This window comes from Ptychodera flava, unplaced genomic scaffold (genome assembly GCF_041260155.1).
Source record: "Ptychodera flava strain L36383 unplaced genomic scaffold, AS_Pfla_20210202 Scaffold_33__1_contigs__length_2856901_pilon, whole genome shotgun sequence".
NCBI lineage: Eukaryota > Metazoa > Hemichordata > Enteropneusta > Ptychoderidae > Ptychodera > Ptychodera flava.
In genome coordinates, this window is record NW_027248355.1 from 108,925 (window position 1) to 130,126 (window position 21,202).

General features: G+C 38.1%; 1 protein-coding gene across 1 annotated transcript; it reads left to right on the forward strand.

The window, feature by feature from the left end:
• The first annotated feature begins 2,853 nt into the window (after positions 1 to 2,853).
• Positions 2,854 to 19,645, forward strand: LOC139127583 (uncharacterized). The gene is made up of 3 exons (XM_070693487.1): positions 2,854 to 3,032; positions 8,527 to 8,980; positions 17,754 to 19,645. The coding sequence occupies exons 2-3, from the start codon at positions 8,542 to 8,544 to the stop codon at positions 18,872 to 18,874; spliced, it is 1,560 nt and encodes a 519-aa protein (XP_070549588.1). The 5' UTR covers positions 2,854 to 3,032; positions 8,527 to 8,541; the 3' UTR covers positions 18,875 to 19,645.
• Positions 19,646 to 21,202: the final 1,557 nt, after the last annotated feature.

Here is a 21,202-nt window from a genome sequence, read left to right on the forward strand (position 1 = left end):
GTAAGGGAGCCTTCAGTAATTACAGGGGGTAGGCCGTGGAATTCCGTGCGCACCTGTACTGTAAAATGAGACCCTCCACACTATCCTCCTGTCTACAATGTGACTCCCCCCGTCCGACATTCTGGACCCTCCCTAACCACTGCAGTATCCGCCCCAGGAAACACTCAAACAGTATCAGCTAATAAACATAATAATTGTAATGTTAGTTAGGGACAGAAAATACACGGGGAGGGCTGGCGTTTTTGGAGGGAGAATCGCAATTTGAAGTGATATGACATTTTATACATTTGTGGATGATCACCATATTTTTTGCAACTATAAAAGAATGCAAGAAGTGGCTGATATAGTTCTTCACCAAAAATATCAAGTCACAATACATGGAGTCTATCTGGCAAACTATTGAAAATTTTCCCATGTACTTTGCTTGAAGTGGGAAGTAAAACGCTCATTTGTGCTCGAGAAAATAGATTTTTTGATTTCATCGAAAATGTTGATTCACTATACATGTACTTGATTAGACAAGAGTGGTTACAAGCCCACGTGTATGCAAGAAATTTGATTTTGGAATTTCTTCGAAATGTTGATTCGCTATTTCCAATACAAAACAAGGTAAATCTCTGTGTATTTATGGACCTTTGATTATTGATATTACTGTTCTTGATTAGACTAGGGTGGTTAAAAGTCCATGTGTGTGCAAGAAATTATATTTTGGCATTTCACCGAAATGTTGATTCTGTATGCATGGTAGTCTATGAGATAACTATGAACATTTTTTCCCAATATAAAACTAACATTATATTACCATGCCCTGCCCGTCGCATTTTGATTGGTCGAGCTGAACCATGTGACTGACCACAAATACACAGTAATGGTTTGTTTACATGCCCGTGAATATGAATAATAAGATTAACAACTCAAAGTATCGTAACTTTACAGCTCAAACGTAAATCATAATCAATCACAAAATAAAATGGAGCATTTGTAGGTCAAGTTGAGATACTTTTTTCTGAAAGCATCTCCGGATTTGCCAATTTTTTTACAGCGCGCGTGACAGTGCGTCGCGTATTGCTCCGTTTCTGGGGCCCAGTTGTCGTTCGCTCCTGAAATTTTCGGAAATTTTGACGGTTTTCTTGGGTTCGCTGATAATATAATGGAAATAACAGACTCCGCTCTGACCATAACGTGTATTTACGGGCGAGGCTCGGCAAGCCTCGCCCGTTAATTTTGGGCTTTCCTCTCGCCCTTGCCAACAAATAAACGTTAATGGTCAGCGCGTCGTACATTATTTCTATAGTATTTTTGTATTAATAAACGTGTGATAATTGACATACATTTTGCCACATGCTCCATATACTTTTGTCTCTTTTCTTTCATCAGTTTTAACTGTTGTAGGTGTTTAATGTAGGATAGCACTAAATCTTCTCTGCTTGTGAAGCTTGTCGATAATGTGTATTTTCGGTGTATTTCCTATTCAGAAAATATCACATGGACAATTGCAAGGTTTGTCCCTAGACCCTCCCAAAGATAGGTTTCTAAAATGTAACACCCCCGGCCCTCCCACCCCACTATCAATCTGAGTGCATTCAATCTGAACCCATACTTAATAGTTTGATGATTTGTACCCTCACATTTTTCACCGTGTGATGATTTGTACCCTCACATTTGTCGTCACGTGATAATTTCTACCATCACGTTTGTTACCACGTGATGATTTGTACCCTCACATTTGTCGTCACGTGATGATTTGTACCCTCACATTTCTCACCACGTGATGATTTGTACCATCACATTTGTTGCCACGTGATGATTTGTACCCTCATATTTCTCACCACGTGATGATTTGTACCATCACATTTGTCGTCACATGATATTTCGTTGTTCGATTCAGGAACTGATGGAATAATCATGTGAAATAGTTTGTTTACATTTATCAATTTTATATACCCCTGGCAGATTTGTTTATATGTACTTTATAACACTGTCATGCACGTGATATTCAGGTTTCGTCATTGGATTTGATGACAGTAACTCTATCAAAAACGTTAGCTTTCAGGCAAATAAATTGATAAAACGAAATGTTTTGTCAGGTATATGTTTTGGCTGCACAAATTGTTCAAGCGTAGTCTACTTATAATAACACCTGGGAGACAGAGAGGTGACAAGTTTTGCATTGGTCACCTCATTGAAGTATGGTGGCCTTTGATCAGCTGACGACATTCACCAAATGGTATCCTTGAATATCTCCTCAGTGCGAGGACAGTTCCTGCCATCACGTTTTTGCTTCAAAAAGTGTGATGTTTAGTTGCTATGCATGGCGTGTATCAAGATGTAGCACTACCAGGTACATGAAAGTGATGAAATGTGTAATTTGGTAATTAACTCTTGCTAAAGTGCTAAATTACTTTTGTTGATGTTGTAGCATAGTATCTTCGATGAACATGATAGTGTCGTCATTTTGCTTTTTATTTGTTATTTGCATTCCTAATCAGGGAAGTTCATTAAACATGAAAATGAACGCACACATGTGAACGCATGAGTTGATAAATGAATATATGTTTACTTAAAATAATATATGCTTGGTTTCATAACATTGCGATCTACAAGAACATGCCAACAAGCACTGTCGGCATTAAATCGCTCGCAGCTTCTTCAGCATTTTGATTTGTACTCATGTATTTAATGTTTTTTTTCAGTGACACATGCGATTGATCAATTGCATGAAACAAATACGGGACCACTGTTACTTGTTGTCGGTATGTCCGCTCTACGCTTACGCGGCCCCCAGGCGACATCATGTGTAGATGCACGTGGCTTGTAAGCGACTAGTGGTGGAGGAATTGCTTTCACAATGTCACTGAATACAGCGCCATCTTGACGCGCCCTCAACGAGACTAAAGTGCCTGATAAGGACCATAGTGTCAAATGGAAAACGTAAAAGCTGCAAGACTTTTCAAACAGTTGGTCATTCCAACGTACATCGGCACAGGCAAAAAGTGGAGAGGCACCTTCGCTGCTGCGAGTCAGGAACAAAGGTAGGTTTTATCAAATCACATCTATATGCGAATTCTATGATTTCTACATTCTTTATGGCAGAAATAGGCGTCAAAATAAATATTGTTCTCAGATGTTTGTGGAAAATAAAGCAGTCTGTTTTATTTTCTACAAACACAAGTATCGCCCACAATAGAGCTGCTGTAATCTATCTATTCAGTGTTTCTCCCGTTTCAGTTCCGTAGCTTTGATCATAAAGTAATCTTTCAAACCTACTAATCCTACTAGAATCAGTTTCCTCGATGAAAATTCCGTGTAACCGACTAATTTTTTGTCTAATCGTCGTGTCGGTTTATATTTCTTGGTTTCTCAAAAGTTAAGTCAGGCGGCATTTATCAAAATCAGCACCACAGCTTGCTTTTAGTCATGTTAAAATGTTGTCAAGAATATTTACACATTTTAAGCATAATCGACGGACATTAAAGGGATACAGCCGTTGGAACGTATGGGACGCAAACACTGTATCTAAGGTACGATGGTGATTGATGAAAGTAATAACGCATGTCTGTGATGATTTACAATTTGCAGCTATAATCATGAGGTGGATCTAGATATCGTGCACGAAATACATTGTTTGTAAGAAGAAACTCGCTCAGGCGCAGTTCCGACGACTGTCTCCCTTTAAACTGTGGTCAACTCTATCTTTGTCAGTCTAGTTTCTGTCTCATAAATCGAATAATCAATGTTGTGGGACGTCATCACAGTTTATGGCAATGATAACAATGAGCGAAGAGGTTACTCCACAGTCTGTCATGCTGACAACACTACCTTTCAAAGTGTTCAGATAGAATTTTTCCCAGGCATCTTCTTTTCCCCGGCATCTTCTTCAACATTACTATTTCATCGACTTTCCCCCAGCATATCCATTTCCTTATTCATTAACTTCGAGGTAGATTGGATAAGAATAGTTTCACTTCAGGTAGAATGCGCCTCGGGGACAGTGCAGGTATTCTGACTTTCAAACTTTTTTTAAATTCTTTTCTGATCTACCACTTGTAGGGGGTTCATTTTAAAGCCTTTTCACCGGCTTAGTTTTTAGAAATTCAGAATTTGTATCATTCTGTACAGAGTAAGTAACACAGGGATGGCGGCCATTTTGAATTTCAAACGTCGGTAAATCATTGGTAATTTGTTTCTCTAGTACCAAAATTTGCGCGGTGAACCCTCATTTTTAGTCTTGATTTTGAACGAAAAGGGTTTAAATTCCTTGAGAAAAGTTTGAGCAAAAGTACCAGTCTTTCACTTTCGAGGCGCATACTTTAACGTTGGACAAAGGAGCACGGTGAACAGTGCGATGGAGCTGCAGCACTATGGCAGAGATGGTCAAGTCTTTTTGTGGGGTACCAGTTAACTCGCACCTTTTCCGACCCGCCCGAAACCAACTCGCCCGATTCCAACTCGCCTGATACCAACTCGCCCGAAACCAATTTGTGATTTTCATGACGACCTCGTCCTGACAAATCATCGACTCCAAATAACGTCCGACCATAGTTTCCATTTGCATATGTGGACTGTCAGACGCGATATTCACGACGAAAGATACTTGAAATCGACAAAGATAATCGGCCAAAATACACGTGCAGAACATGTACAGGACTGGCTAATGCAGCTTTATTACATGCCTCGATGTGAGTGAATCAGTGCATTGATTTGCATAGGAACATCCGGGATGTTAGCGGGCCTGTGAACGATGTACTGACCGGTTTCCATGGCTACCCGGTCCAGTGAAGAATTTCGACGATTTCGACGTCAAAGTAGACGCTTAACGCTGGATATAAATATTGTCATATAGCAATAACTGTGAAGAAGCATGTTATAAAAAAATTATTGCCTGAATACATGAGTTTATGTACCCACGCAGGAGGAGACAATTTGCCCTCCTGCCGTCGGGCAATTGTCACCTGCCCCCGGGCACATAAACCCATGTATTCAGGCAATAATATATATCATTGCTCGGGTGATACGGCACTGCGTATGACGGATTTCGCTACTGTGTACAAAATGTTGAAGATGTGACTTAATTGAACTTATTTTGTAATTTTTGAACTTATTTTGTAAGTTTTACATGGGAGAACAATGTGTTCTTCATTGAAGTGGAAGAAAAACAGATTATTTCGCTAAAAATGTGGTGAATTTGAGCGGAAAACGTCCCACTTGTCAATACTATAAAAGCCGATTTTTGACAGGCGCCTGTCAACTCCATGAAACTTTACAACACAAGGTGTGGTGAATCTATAACACACGATATATTAGTACTACATGTACATCTCAAACAACAGGCCAGTTGGTATTGCAATCGGGCGAGTTGGTATCGGTTGAGATTGTTCTGGGCTGGTTGGAAAAGGTGCTATTGATCTGTCATTCCTCACCTTTTGTGTTGTTCGTGTCTATCATTGAAACTACAGCACAAAAGTTAGAATGCAATCATCAATGTTGCATTCGTTCTGCCTTTTGTCCCTCAAAACTATTTTTAATCTTATGATGAAAAATTGTACGTTCCAATTATACACCCTTTCAAAAGTGTGATGACTCGGGACAAAAGTGAGGGTACAAATCACCACTTGACGATAAATATGATAGTACAAACCATCACGTGATGACAAATGTTAGGGACCCGGTACAAATAATCACATGACGACAAATGTGAGGGTACAAACCATCAGGTGATGGCAAACGTGAGGGTAGAAATAATCACGTGACGACAAATATGATGGTACAAATCATCAAATGGCGACAAATGTTAGGGTACAAATCATTACAAGGCAATTCGACAACCACTGGTCATTACAAGCTACGTGCATCTACATATGACGTCATCTAGGCGGACTTACAGCCGGCAACTTGAAGTAACAATGGTCCAGTATTTTGTTTCATTCCATTGATCAACATGTGCCACTGATATAACATGAAATACATGAGTACAATCTAAATTCCTGAAGGGCGTTCCAGCTATTTAATTTCAGTAATCCAATCGTGGCCGACGTGTGGTTGGCATGTTCTTAATCATATGAGCAAGCATATTTTATTATAAGCAAACATGAGTTGCCTTATCAGCTCACGCCTTCACACACGTCCCCTCATTTGCATATTTTATGAATTTCCCTGATTAGGGATGCATTTTTAATACTAAAGGTGGGTTTACACGTGTATTTTTTTAAACCTGAGGGAATCTGATTAGTCGCTCTGTAAATATTCCTTATCAGCGATCTAAGCGATCTCACGTTTACACGTCATACACAAGGTATAAATTTAGTTCGGGTCAAGCGAAAGAAATAACGCCACCAACAATACAGTAGTCTTCATAACAACGTATAGCCCGTACATCGAAACGACAAAAATCAAGCAAGCCCTGACAGAAAACTGGAGTGAACTTGAAAAAGACGAAACACTAAAAAAACTGTTCCAAAACCAACCAATAATCGTATATAGAAGGAACAGAAATATAGGCGACACACTTATAAGCGCCAGACTTCATAAAAACTACAATAGCTCAAACTCAGGTTCACACGAACCTACACAAACACAACAAGACCAAACAGTAGACATTCTAGCTTCCCTACCAAACGTAAGTGGAACAACATATTATAAAATAAAAACAATCAACCATTCAACACGTCTCACCAATCAAAAATGAATTTTAAGCGACTGATGAAGAAAACTCTGTTTTCGAAACGTAGCGCCAAAGGATCACAGTGTCAGTAGTCTCTCCGCTCCAGTGCGGATTAACACAGGACACGTAGATTACGGTTACGTCTCGCCATGGCCAAGCAACATTTTACATAAAACAGTTAAACATGATATACACTTATATTATACACAATATCATACACAAAACGCAAACAACCCAAATATGAACGATGTGTGGAGTTGCTTTCCCTTTACTACCAATTGCTTTCCCTTTACTACCTACAACTCATCGTAAAATGGCATCGTTTTTCTAGCTCTGCCACTACGACGGTTGTTGTCGGACACGGACTTGAACTGAGCTCGCAACCGTTTGATTTTGTTGTGGCATTGTTCCGCTGTCCTCTCGAGTCCCTTCTCCCTGGCCTTGGCAGCGACGTCTTCATACACTAGCCGATCCCTCGACGTGCCGTCCATCATACGGATGACATTTTCGTCTCTCCAGATTGACATTAGTAGCCTGATCTCTTCCTGCGGCCAATTGTTGCCGCGATCGCGAGAGCTTACTTGAACACCGTCCATTGTGGTAATGACCGCAAGCCCGAAGACAGGATATAGTTCGGCGTTTAGTTCGGTGTTCTGGTCACACGTGTAAATAGGCCATTGTTTAGTACGGAGCACCGAACCTGGACCAGCCCTCCCACACCGAATTAATTTAGTTCTTTGTTAGTTCGGTGTTGTCTGTTCACACGTCCAATTGACACAGGTTTTAATTTATTCCGGTGCCAACTCCGGACTTAACTCACACGTGTAAACCCCCTAATAACCTACGACACTATCATGTCTATCGAAGATAGATACTATTGTATAACATCAATATAAGTATTTAGCACTTTTACATGAGTTAATGACCAATATACACATTTAATCACTTTTCAACCTACAAGGATCGACTTCAAATGTTATAACAGTGTTTATCTAGCTAATGTACCCTGGTGCGCTATCAGTGTCTTGATACACGCCATGCATAGCAACTGAACATCATATTTTTTGAAACAGAAACGTGATGGCAGGAATTGTCTGCGCACTGAGGAGATATTCAAGGATACCATTTGGTGAATGTCGTCAGCTGATCAAAGGCCACCATACTTCAATAGGTGACCAATGCAAAACTTGTCACCTCTCTGTCTCCCAGGTGTTATTATAAGTAGACTACGCTTGAACAATTTGTTCAGCCAAAACATACACCGGACAAACATTTTGTGCGTCACGCCTTATCAATTTATTTGCCTGAAAGCTAACGTTTTAAAAGAGTTACTCTCATCAAATCCGATGACGAAAGCTGAGTACCAGGTGCATGATAGAGTGGTAAAGTACATCCAAACTAATCTGCCAGGCGATTCGTAAGAATTGACATATTGAAACAAACTATTTCACATGGTTATTTTAATCAGTATACCTACCTGCCGAAGCTACCTGCATCTTACAACGAAATATCACGTGACGACAAAAGTGAAAGTACAAATCATCACACGGGGACAAAATGTAACGGTACAAGTTATCACATGGAATGAGGGGAGAAAGAGCATTCCCGCAAGCCTAAATTTTGTTGGGGTGAAGCTATAGTTGGGATGCCTGTGTAAGGAGTTTTTCTTGAATGTTTTGTTCTAATGTGTATTGCAATATTTGGGGAATACTATGACATTACTATGGAAACAATAATGTAATATTTGTAATAGTTGTAGGTTTCATCATAACTTTAACATCATGTCTCCGAATAAACTTTATTTATTCTGGACTTTACTTGCAGTGGTTAACATACATATTTTCATTTTCTTTTTCAATAAACAGAAGAAAACCCAAAATATGGTCTGTAAACTGACTTTGCTTGTGCTCTTGAAAAGCGTGTTTTCAAACGTGATGGGTGAAATGTGCGTTGATGGAGAGACTTCCCGTCGACTGGATTCGTGTTTGAACACATCACCTTACGGACCCAAGTGTAACGCGGTTCCAAATTGGAGTACTTTACCCAACGATAATTCTTACAGATGGACATGTAACTGTGACCCAAAATGTACCTATTTTGGGGATTGTTGTTTCGACTATAGTGAGGTCTGCCAAAACGGAACTGAACCACATCCTCCTGCAAATGGTAGTTACAGTGGAGAAAATGACTTCACATCTGCGCATGTGTGCACTCGTGTCACTTACTCATTGGCTGAAGGTGTTTGGATGAATCGTAATTGTCCGGAATCGTGGCAGGATGACGTCATTCGTGAAAAGTGCGAGAATATCATCCCGTTAGGTAGGTTAAACGTATACACTTATTCAATATCTTACTTAGGCCTAAAAAAAAATTGTGTGTTTCCGGTAACCCGACCTACCCTAGTTCAAACCCCCCGACCCTAAACGTTTTTTTGGACCTTGAAAACAAATCCCGCGAGATTGGCTGGGAAAAGTTTTAAATCACGCGTGATTTCATGACGTCATTAAACAACAATAGCGACTGCTTGTGCAAGCGTGTTTTCCGTAACATGTGAGAAATGCGATCACGTTCAAGAAAAAATGTAAAAAGTCTGAGAGGCTCCCCAACTAACTATCCAAAATGTTTTTGTGTCGAGTTTGTGTTTAATTCGTTTCAATAATGTGTTCCTATATTCTTATCCGATTTTTTGTGTTAATGAAAATGTTTGTTTCACCTCGGATATTTGTAGGGAAGTTTGGATTAGTGTGTACGGTAATGTTTTGTTTGTGTGGGGAAAGCTTATGGCGATTGTAAAAAGTGTGAAAGAGGCTCCCCACCTAACTATCCAAAATGATTTTGTGTCGAGTTTGTGTTTGATTCGTTTCAAAAATGTGTTCCTACATTTTTATCCGACTTTTTGTGTTAATGAAAATGTTTGTTTCGCCTCGGATATTTTTAGGGAAGTTTGGATTGGTGTGTACGGTAACTCGGCTGAAGCTAGCAGCCAAAAACTAGCAGCAAAAACTATGGTGTGGAAGCTAGCAGCCAAAACTTGCAAGCCACTTTCCTCCTATATTTTGAAGTCAAGTGGACATCAATCTAACATACGAGGTTCTTTATACATGTATCAACACAATCACATCATTTACTAATTAATTTCTTGGCATAAATTATCTCCATTCTAATTAGCACCTGGTATCCCAGGTAGCCTATGGCTATAAAGCACAATGCACTGTCTGCTTGAATGAAAGAACGAGTGTGCACCCATTACACCTAGCATGTCTTACACATATACACCCATTCTAACAAACTACACTTGTCTCATTTCTTAATTAATTTATTTGCATAAATTATCTCCGCTTTAATTACCACCTATAGACAATGGCCACAAGAATAGTGTCTGCCTTAATGAAAGAAAGAGTGTGCATCCATTTCACCTAGCATGTCTTACACATATACATCCATACTAACAAATTGCACTTTCTAATTTCTTAATTAATTTCTTTGCATAAATTATCTCCAATTAATTAACATATATATGCAAACCTATAGCTATACAGCAGAGTACATTGTCTGTTTGAATGAAAGAAAGAGTGTGCATCCATTTCACCTAGCATGTGTTACCCATATACATCAAATACTAACAAACTACACTTGTCTCATTTCTTAATTAATTTCTTTGCATAAATTATCTCCATTCTAATTAGCATCTATATGCTAGCCTATGGCTATTAAAAGCACAATGCATTGCCTGCTGTAATGAAAGAAAGAGTGTGCACCTATTACACCTAGCATGTCTTACACATATACATCCATACTTACAAACCACACTTGTCTCATTTCTTAATTAATTTCTTTGCATAAATTATCTCCAATCAATTAACATATATATATGCTAACCTATGGCTATACAGCAGAGTACATTGTGTGTTTGAATGAAAGAAAGAGTGTGCATCCATTTACCCTAGCATGTCTTACTCATATACATCCATACTAGCAAACCACACTTGTCTCATTTCTTAATTAATTTCTTTGCATAAATTATCTCCAATTAATTAACATATAAGAATGCAAACCTATGGCTATAATGCAGAGTACATTGTCTGTTTGAATGGAAGAAAGAGTGTGCATCAATTTCACCTAGCATGTCTTACTCATATACATCCATACTAACAAACTACACTTGTCTCATTTCTTAATTAATTTCTTTGCATAAATTATCTCCATTCTAATTAGCATCTATATGCTAGCCTATGGCTATTAAAAGCACAATGCATTGCCTGCTGTAATGAAAGAAAGAGTGTGCACCTATTACACCTAGCATGTCTTACACATATACATCCATACTAACAAACCACACTTGTCTCATTTCTTAATTAATTTCTTTGCATACATTATTTCCAATTAATTAACATATATATGCTAACCTATGGCTATACAGCAGAGTACATTGTCTGCTTGAATGAAAGAAAGAGTGTGCATCCATTTCACCTAGCATGTCTTACTCATATACATCCATACTAACAAACCACACTTGTCTCATTTCTTAAAGGCGGAGCCTCCCTTTAAAAGGGGGCCAACCTATGGCGGCGTTCATTGTGTAAGTGGACACCAAGCAGGTAACATGAGGGCACACGCTCCAGAAAATGCCACTTTTTAGTTTTTTTCCGACCGCAAAAACGCTGACAGACTGCCAAGCGGTCAGCACAAAGCTGCTGCCGATCGAACTCAGTGGTTATATTCAAATTCTAACGTGACTGGAAGACGTTTTTTAAGGAAATTCGAGTGCGGTGCTGGGGAATAAATGACCGTTGGCAATTTGAACCGACCGTCAATCAAACGATTATATAAGCTCTGTTTGCAGGATTAGCAAAAGGTGACAAAAGATTGAAATCAGTTTGTGTAATTAATGTTATAGAAATCAAACATCGTACTGGCCATGTGTTTGACTGGGAGGAGAACTCCACTAATGCGAGAACCAGGGATTGAAAAGTGCGGCTTTAATTAATTTGTTTGCATAAATTATCTCCAATTAATTAACAAATAAGAATGCAAACCTATGGCTATAATGCAGAGTACATTGTCTGCCTGAATGAAAGAAAGAGTGTGCATCCATTTCACCTAGCATGTCTTACACATATACATCCATACTAACAAACTACACTTATTTCATTTCTTAAATAATTTCTTTGCATAAATTATCTCACATTAATTAACATAAATATGCCGACCTTTGGCTATACAACAGAGTGCATTGTCGCCTAGAAGTAAAGAAAGAGTGTGCATCCATTTCACCTAGCATGTCTTAAACATATACATCTATACTAAGAAACTACACTTGTCTCATTTCTTAATTATTTTTTTTGCATAAATTATCTCACATTAATTAACATATATATGCCAACCTATGACCCTACAGCAGAATAAAGTGTCTGTTTGAATGAAAGAAAGAGTGTGCATCCATTTCACCTAGTATGTCTTACTCATATTCATCCATACTAACAACCTTCACTTGTCTCATTTCTTAATAATTTCTTTGCATAAATTATCTCCAATTAATTAACATATATATGCCAACCTATGACCCTACAGCAGAATAAAGTGTCTGTTTGAATGAAAGAAAGAGTGTGCATCCATTTCACCTAGTAGGTCTTACTCATACACATCCATACTAACAAACTGCATTTGTCTCATTTTTTTAATTAATTTCTTTGCATAAATTATGTCTCGTTTAACTATCAGCTCCATGCTAGCCGATGGCCATAAAAGAAGAATAGTGTCTGCTCTAATGAAAGAAAGAGTGTGCATCCATTTAAACTAGCATGTCTTACACATATACATCCATACTCACAAACCACATTTGTCTCATTTCTTAATTAATTTCTTGGCATAAATTATCTCCATTCTATTAAACTCGTTATGCTAGCCTATGGATATACGACAGAATGTAGTGTCTGCTGGAATGAAGAAAGAGTGTGCACACATTACATCTAGCATGTCTTACACATATACATCCATACTAACAAACTACACTTAACTCATTTCTTAATTAATTTCTTTGCATAAATTATTTCCAATTAATTAACATATACATGCCAACCTATAATGGCTATACAGCATAGTGCTTTGTCTGCTAGAATGAAAGAAAGAGTGTGCATCAATTTCACCCAGCATGTCTTACACATATACATCCATATTAACAAACTTCACTTGTCTCATTACTTAATTAATTTCTTTGCATAAATTATATCAATTTCAATTAACATATATGCTAACCCATGGCCATACAGCAGAATATAGTGTCTGCCTGAATGAAAGAAAGAGTGTGCATCCATTTCACCTTGCATGTCTTACACATATACATCCATACTAACAAACTACACTTGTCTCATTTCTTAATTAATTTCTTTGCATAAATTATCTCCAATTAATTTACATATATATGCTAAGCTCTGACAAAACAGCAGAATATGGTGTCTGCCTGAATGTGAGACAAGGTGTGCATCCATTTCACCGAGCATGTCTTGCTCATATACATCCATACTAACAAACTGCACTTGTCACATTTATTAATTAATTCCCTTGCACAAATTATCTCTAATTTAATTATCACCTATATGCTTGCCTGCACATGTGGATACAAGGAGATGCATTGTCTGCTGGAATGAATGAAAGAGAGTGCATCCATTTCACCTGCCATGTCTTACAGATATATATCCATACGAACAAATAAGACATGTCTCATTTCTTAATAATAATTTCTTTGCATAAATTATCTCCATTTTAATTACCACATAATCGCTAGCCTATGGCTATACAGCAGAATGCAGTGTCTGCTGGAAAGATAGAGTGTGCATCCTTTTCACGTAGCCTGTCCTGTGTCTTTTGATCTATACAAACAAACTCCACATGCCCTACCAGCAGACTATGCTCTCTGTTCTACAGCCATAAATTAGCATATACATGCCAATTACAATAGAGATATTTTATGCAAAGAAATAAATTAAGAAATGGAAGAAGAGTAGTCTGTTAGTATAGATGTATATGTATAAGGCTGGGGAGATGAAATGGATGCACACTCTTTCTTTCATTCCAGCAGACCGTTCATTCTGTTTGGAGCCAGCATACAGATGCTAAATACAATAAAGATAATTTATGCAAAGAAATTAATTAAGAGTTGTAGTCTATAAGTATTGATGTACGTGAAGAAAACAGGGTAGGTGAAAAGGATCATCGCAACAGCACACTCTTTCTTTCATTCCAGCAGACCATGCATTGTGCTTTATATAGCCATAGGCTAGCATATAGATGCTAATTAGAATGGAGATAATTTATGCAAAGAAATTAATTAAGAAATGAGATAAGTGTAGTTTGTTAGTATGGATGTATATATGTAAGACATGCTAGGTGTAATGGGTGCACACTCTTTCTTTCATTCCAACGGACAATGCATTGTGTTTTATAGCCATAGGTTAGCCTGGATACCAGGTGCTAATTAGAATGGAGATAATTTATGCCAAGAAATTAATTAGTAAATGATGTGTTTGTGTTGATACATGTACAAAGAAGCTCGTACGTTTGATTGATGTTCACATGACTTCAAAATATAGAAGGAAAGTGACTTGCAAATTTTGGCTGCTAGCTTCCACACCATAGTTTTGGCTGCTAGGTTTTGGCTGCTAACTTCAGCAGAGTTGTACGATAATGTTTTATTTGTGTGGGGAAAGCTTATGGCGAGACGCAGCCGAACCTATGGTGTTACAAAGTTGATGAGTGGCTCTTTGACGCTTGCGTTTCGAAACCCGAGTGTGGTTTCTCATCAGTCGCAATGTAGATTCTTTCGTTAGTTTGTGTTTGTGAAAATTTATTTTAATGTATTTTAGTGGTCTTGCTCTTCAAATAGCGAGGCAAGAATATCAATGTTTGGGTCTCGTTGTGAGTCCGTTTGGTGGTCTGGTTTGTTTGTTTTTTGTTTCTTTACTTCTGTAAATTTTGTTTTGACTAGTGTGTCTTTTAGGTTTTTGTTTCTCTAGTAAGCAATGATTGGTGATTCTGGGAATAGATTCCTTAGTGTTGAGTCCCATTCTCCAGTTCAGCCAAATGTTTCAAAAGACTTCCCTTAAGATCTTTTGTTTTTATGTAAGGGCTGTATGTTGTACTGAAGATGAGTTTGTTTGTTGCTTCTTTACGTGTACTTGTACAGTTTGTTAGTGTATTACGAATACTGTGGTTTATTTTTTCTGTTATATTCGTGATTTCATTGTTTTTGTATTCTCTGTTGAGTAGTTTGTTTCTAAAGAAAGCGACTTTTGTAGTAAAGTCGTCATTGTTGTTTCAAGTGCGAGCGTATCTAAGGATTATACCTTTGATAAAGCCATTAAATGTTGCTGTCGGGTGACACGATTCTCTATGAAGAAATTGGAATACGTCTGTTGGTTTAGTATGTGTTTTGATGTCGAGGATATTTTCTTTGTGGTATCTTGCACCTTTGAAAACTACTACATCTAGGAATGTAATTTCTTGTGTTGAGTTTTCGTATGAAAACTTAAACGTTGGGTGCATTGTGTGGATTTTTTGAATGAAGTTAGTGAGTTCGGTTTGTGTTCCCAGAAAGATTGCAAAGACATCATCTCTGAATCTTTTCCAGAAGTGAATGTTGTTGTGGTTGTTTACGATTATTTTCTTTTCAAGTTCATGAAAAGCAATGTCTGCTATCTCTGGCGAGGCATTCGATCCTATGCTGCAGCCGCGGGTTTGACGGAAGTATTGCTTGTTAAATTCAAAACTGTTGTGTTTTAGAATTAGTGAAAGCATTTCTATTAAGTCTTCCGTGGGTGGTTTTTTGATGCCGTAATTTGTTTGAAGCGAGGTTTATGAGTTTTATGTTTCACTGACTAGCCGAATCGCTTCGTCGTGAGTTGTGTTTGTGTCCATCGACACCACGTCGAGTGTTACAAGAAATGCGTGTTGGGGGAAATTTGTTTTTTCTATTTCTTGTATGAAGTTTGTTGCGTCTTTTATATTTGACGGTTGTTGCTGGACCAGTGGTTTTATGAAGTAATCCAGGAATTCTGAAATTCTGTTAGTGGGACTGGAGCAGCCACTAAATACTGGTCTCCAAACGTTGAGTTTTCAGGCGGCGGTTAGTGAATTTTAGGCAATAAGTACCAATGCGGAGTACGGATTTTTATGTTATTTGGATCGAAATACTTATAAGTATCATGGTCGATGTGTTTGTTCTCGTATTTTGTTTAATAGTTCGTGTACTTTGTTTACTGGTTGTTCTGTGTCGTCACTGTCTAGGTGTGTACAATACTGAGTGTTGCGTAATTGTCTTTTGCATTCGTGCATGTAATCTTTTGTGTTGACAATGACGATGCCTTGACCCTTGTCGAAGGGTATTAAAATTTTCACATTTTCTTTTTTGCAGAGAAACAAAATTAACAAAAAAAAATGTTTTTCCTACCTACCTACCCTATTTCTGAAGAGCATGTTACAGGAAACACAAAATTTTTTTTTTTTGGCCTTAACGTTTGCAGAAAGCTGATGATGTGGCTAAGAGACTAAATCAGAGTAATCTAAATAGATAATTCTTAAGGTAGAATAATGCGTCTTGGGATAGATATTTGAACCTTTAACATTTACAAATCTTTTCTGATCTACCACTTGGGGGGGGGGGCTCATTTTAAAGCTCTTGGTGTAAGGAAACTTTTCACCGTCTTAGTTTATCGAAAGGCGAAACTTTCATTTTTCTCCATGGAATTGACACAGAGAAGGCGGCCGTTTTGAATGTCAAATATCGGTAAATTTTGAACAAAATTGTTTCACTTGTACCAACATTTGCACGGTGACCCCCGATAAAAGAGAATGATTTAAACATTCCCTGAGAAAAGTAAGTCTTTCATTTTCCAGGCGCGAACTACCTTAAAGCCGCACTTTTCAATACCAGGTTCTCGCATTAGTGGAGTTCTCCTCCCAGTCAAACACGTGGCCAGTGCGATGTTTGATTTCGATAACATTAATTACACAAACTGATCTCAACCTTTTGTCACCTTTTGCTAATCCTGCGAACATAGTTTATACACGCGTTTGATGACGGTCGGTTCAAATCGCCATTTGTCATTCATTCCCTACCACCAACGCTCGAATTTCCTATTGTCTTCCAGTCACATTAGAATTTGAATATAATCACAGAGTTCGATCGGTAGCAGCTTCGCGCTCACCGCTTGGCAGTCTGTCTGCGTTTTGGCGGCCGGAAATTAAAAAATATAAAAAGTGGCATTTACTGAAGCATGTGCCCGAGTGTTGACTGTTTAGTGTCCGCTAACACGATGAACGCCGCCATAGCTTCGCGCCCTTTTAAAGGGAGGCTCCGCCTTTAAAGGGACAAAGTCGGCCCTTTTCATGAATTTTGTTTGATACGTGATACTACTTATATTTTGTTTGACACGTTGAAAGATACTGAATAAATGGGTGCTCATGCATATATTCGACCCCGGTTATAGACATAAACCATCACAAAATGAATTAATGGTCATGACGATTAATTCATTTTCGCGATGGTTTCGTGTATCATGTCTAAAACCGGGGTCAAATATATGCATGGTCACCCATTCATTCACTATCTTTCAACATGTCAGACAATATAAGTAGTATCTCGTATCAAACAAAATTCATGAAAAATGGCCGACTTGGTCCCTTTAAGGGGAAATAAACATGAAGATGCGCGTTGCCAACACTATTTTATTCAAGGGAATATTTCTCATCTAAGATAACTAGGACACCCCTCATACCAGTACATATATTTCCAAAAAGCAGAGAATCCAAAGTTTTATATGACATTCAGTATTCAAAACGGCCGCGCCATCCCTCTGTTAACTCCAAGGAGAAAAAAACAAAATTTTCGACTTTCAAAAAACTAAGATGGTTACTCCAATTACACCGAGAGCTTTAAATATACCCCAACAAGTGGTTGATAAGATGTGGAAAAAGTTTTAAGAGTCAGAATATCTATCCCCAAGTCACAATTATACCTCAACAAAATTGGATAAATGTTCTCTGCTGTAGCTACCTCTCACAAATGTATTTGTGTTATGCTGTATTTGATTTGTAGATATGTCCCTAAGAAGTATCCCCGTCACATGGCCAGCCGGAAGAGACGTGTTTGCTAACATTTATTGCGCACTGTGCAACGGCATCGGGCATACAGAGCTCACCATGTGGAAAGTTTCCGCGCAGGTAGGACTTATGCCTGATGAGGTCGTGGAATACCTGGATAGCAACAACGCAGTGACGGCATCTCTGGACTTAGTGCGGGCAAAGCGTGACATGGTCAAGTTCGTCATGGAGGAGACCGTCGAGGCATTTGCTCGTCCCTGTGTCTACGGCATCATCGACTCGTGCCAATCAGCGTTTTTCGATAACCAATCAGAGTATCACAGAATGCAGCAGATGTGTCGATCCTACTTTTCAATCGTTGAAACGAAATCTTCTGTTGGCAGAACCTGGGCTTTCAGGAACGTGCACTGTGCTCATTGCTATAACGTGTTAAATGAGCGCCTTAAATGTGGCATTAATATGCCGTTGTTGAAAAGCAGAAATGTGTTCATTTTTCCTCATACTCGGACTTTAAGTCTGCATTTTCATACGAATCCAAGGGGTTATGTATCATTGTCGTTTCACATTCGAAATGGACATTTTGTGCACAACAAACGTCATATCTTGTACGACTTCCTTTGCAAGGTTGATGAAGTATTCGATCCTGAGTCACAAAGTTGTTTAAACTTGCTTAACTTGGACGCCGATAACAACGCGAACCAAAATACAGTCGATCTCACAGATGCTACAACACTCAGAAACGGTTTAAGTGATGCAATGAACGCGTTCCGCGACAAATGCCCTGTATCTGCTAAATTGTTCGTGTTCAACAAGTCTGATTTCATGGAAACTGACCGCACTCTCATTTTCAAAGTAAATGGCGATATGCTAAAAAGCCACATATTTGAAATTGTCGCCAATGGGTCGATGGCACTGGTGTGTTTCCTATCACGTGTTCCTCTAAAGGATAATGTTATGTGGGGAATAATCACATGTTCTTCACTATCAACTCTTTGTCTCATGTTTTTCGTCATAATCAACTGCAGAGGGCGTTCCAGGCAAACTTTTGCTGGCAAGTTGATGATCAACATGGCGTTTCGATGTTATTTGCACAGGTGGTATTTTTGTCGAGTATGAGCCTGAACGACCTTCGAGGACTTTGCTTTCCCTTGGCGGTATTGTTACACTACTCTCGGTTAGCAAATTGTTGTTGGATGGTCGTTGTCTGCTTTGATATGTTTCGAACATTTCGATCGATAAACAAAGACCTGTTTTTGAGTCAAAACATCAAATGGCTGGTTTCTTACTGTTTCGTCGGTTGGGGACTGCCTTCGCTTATTGTTGCAATTTGTATTTTTCTTGACCAAAGCAAACCAGCGCTTTTCCGCATTGGCTATGGTGAGGATGGAATGTGTTGGATCCGCAGCCGTCAAGCACTTGTTGTGTTTTTCATTTGTCCTGTTTTCGCCACTTTTATATTCAGTACGATATGGTTTTCAATTGCCGTGAGCTATATGAGAGTTGGTGCAACAAAAATGGGACAAAATGGATGGAGAGATTACTTCGGTGTCTGTGCAAAACTATTCGTTATATCGGGCTGCACTTGGGTCCTTGCTCTGTGCGAAATGATTTTAGAAGATGAAATCTTGAGTATTGTATCCAACATGAACAGTTCTCTCCAGGGTGTGTTAATATGTTTAGCCGTTTATTTGATGGCATTTCTGAGTAAGTGTCTCGATTCAAAATGTATGAATTAAAGTGGGAGACTACCCATTGGTTGCGTACTATCAGCCAATTCCATTGATTTGTCTGTACAAATGCACACAAGCATTTTTGTCATTTTCGTGAAACTTTCACAAACGACTTGGAAGAAGAAGTCATCTTGCAATCTATTTTAAAGGGACAAAGTCGCCCATTTTTTCATGAATTTTGTTTGATACGAGATATTGCTTATATCCTTTGACATGTTGAAAGATACTGATTGAATGGGTGACCATGCATATATTCGACCCCGATTTTCGACAAATTAAATGAAACCATGGCGAAAATGAATTATTGGTCATGACCATTAATTCATTTTCGCGATGGTTTCATGTATCGTGTCTAAAACCGGGGTCGAATATAAGCATGGCGACCCATTGATTCAGTATCTTTCAACATATCAAACAATATAAGTAGTTTCTCGTATCAAACAAAATTCATGACAAAATGGGCGACTTCGTCCCTTTAAAAATGGCACCCTGTAAAAATTGCTTTCTCCACAGTTTCTTTTCGTGTTTTGGATAACCATCTGATAGTGTAACTCCTTCAACTTGTCGGCAACATTGATTTTCTTCATACAATCTAACAGTAATTTTTAAAGGAATTCTTTGGGAGTCTACACTGCAGGAAATAAAAAAATGAATATTTAGTCTTAATCAGCTCCGTACTTGTTAAGGAATCAAATATATCTTAAAACAGGTAAAGACTACCAGTGCAATGGGTATGGCATATTTCCATAAAATGTATCCAAAAAGTAATATGGAACATAACTCTTTCTAATCATTCTTGTCTACTCACTGTGCCCTACAGAGCAAACACAAAGGCAGAAAAATATCTATGTTTGCTAACAACGGTTAACCGTGTTTTTTTAACTGTAATTAAAGATCAGATATGAACTGAAAATGCTCACGTGGTTCAGTATGTATTGTAGTAGTGTTTAAATTGAAACGGCACAAGTTTGCAACTTCATTGAAACTGATATGATTAACTTTAAAAAAAATATTCACCACAAATTAATTCCAAAGGTATTAAATATACAAATATGTATCTTAAATAAAAAAACACTAAATTTCTTTGACTGCTGTCATTGTATCATCATTTTATACATCAAGTGTAATTGCCTTTGCCGTTTGTTCAGTCCTTCAAGTTATGCCAAACTATGAAAGCTCATAGGATATGCAAATTATAAATTAGCCGACATGAACACACATACAAAATAATCGCAATCATACCCATCCGTAATCCATAACACAAGGACAAATTCGTAATACACTAGTTATAAACATAGACACAAAACAGCACACGGTACACACAACAAAGTCTCATCCATACGCATACTAGTTCTATGTTTCATAAGCTTTTTAGGTGTCCTTCCAGTCTTATTCCCTGATTTGCAAAGTTAGGTCAATATGCAAATTAGTAACTAGCTGGTGTCATGGTACAAATGCTAAGCGACATTCGGTTATATTTTATCACAGTATCTTGAATGAACATAGCATGTTTTGTCATCTTTGATAAAATATTTTCAGAAATATCGCCAATTATGAAAGTTCATTAGATATGCAAATGAGTCAGTAGCTGACACAAATTTCATGAATGCTACATCATAATATCTCCAATTTACATGGCAAGTTTCGCAAACTTTGATCAAGTCAATCCAGATATATATTCCTAAAAACGACAGTTCGTTAAATATCGTAATTA

Bases quoted from the DNA above. Each gene is read 5' to 3' on its own strand.
- LOC139127583 (XM_070693487.1), top strand. From the start codon at position 8,542: ATGGTCTGTAAACTGACTTTGCTTGTGCTCTTGAAAAGCGTGTTTTCA. The intron at 8,981-17,753 runs GTAGGTTAAACG...TTTGATTTGTAG, and splicing joins CGAGAATATCATCCCGTTAG to ATATGTCCCTAAGAAGTATC.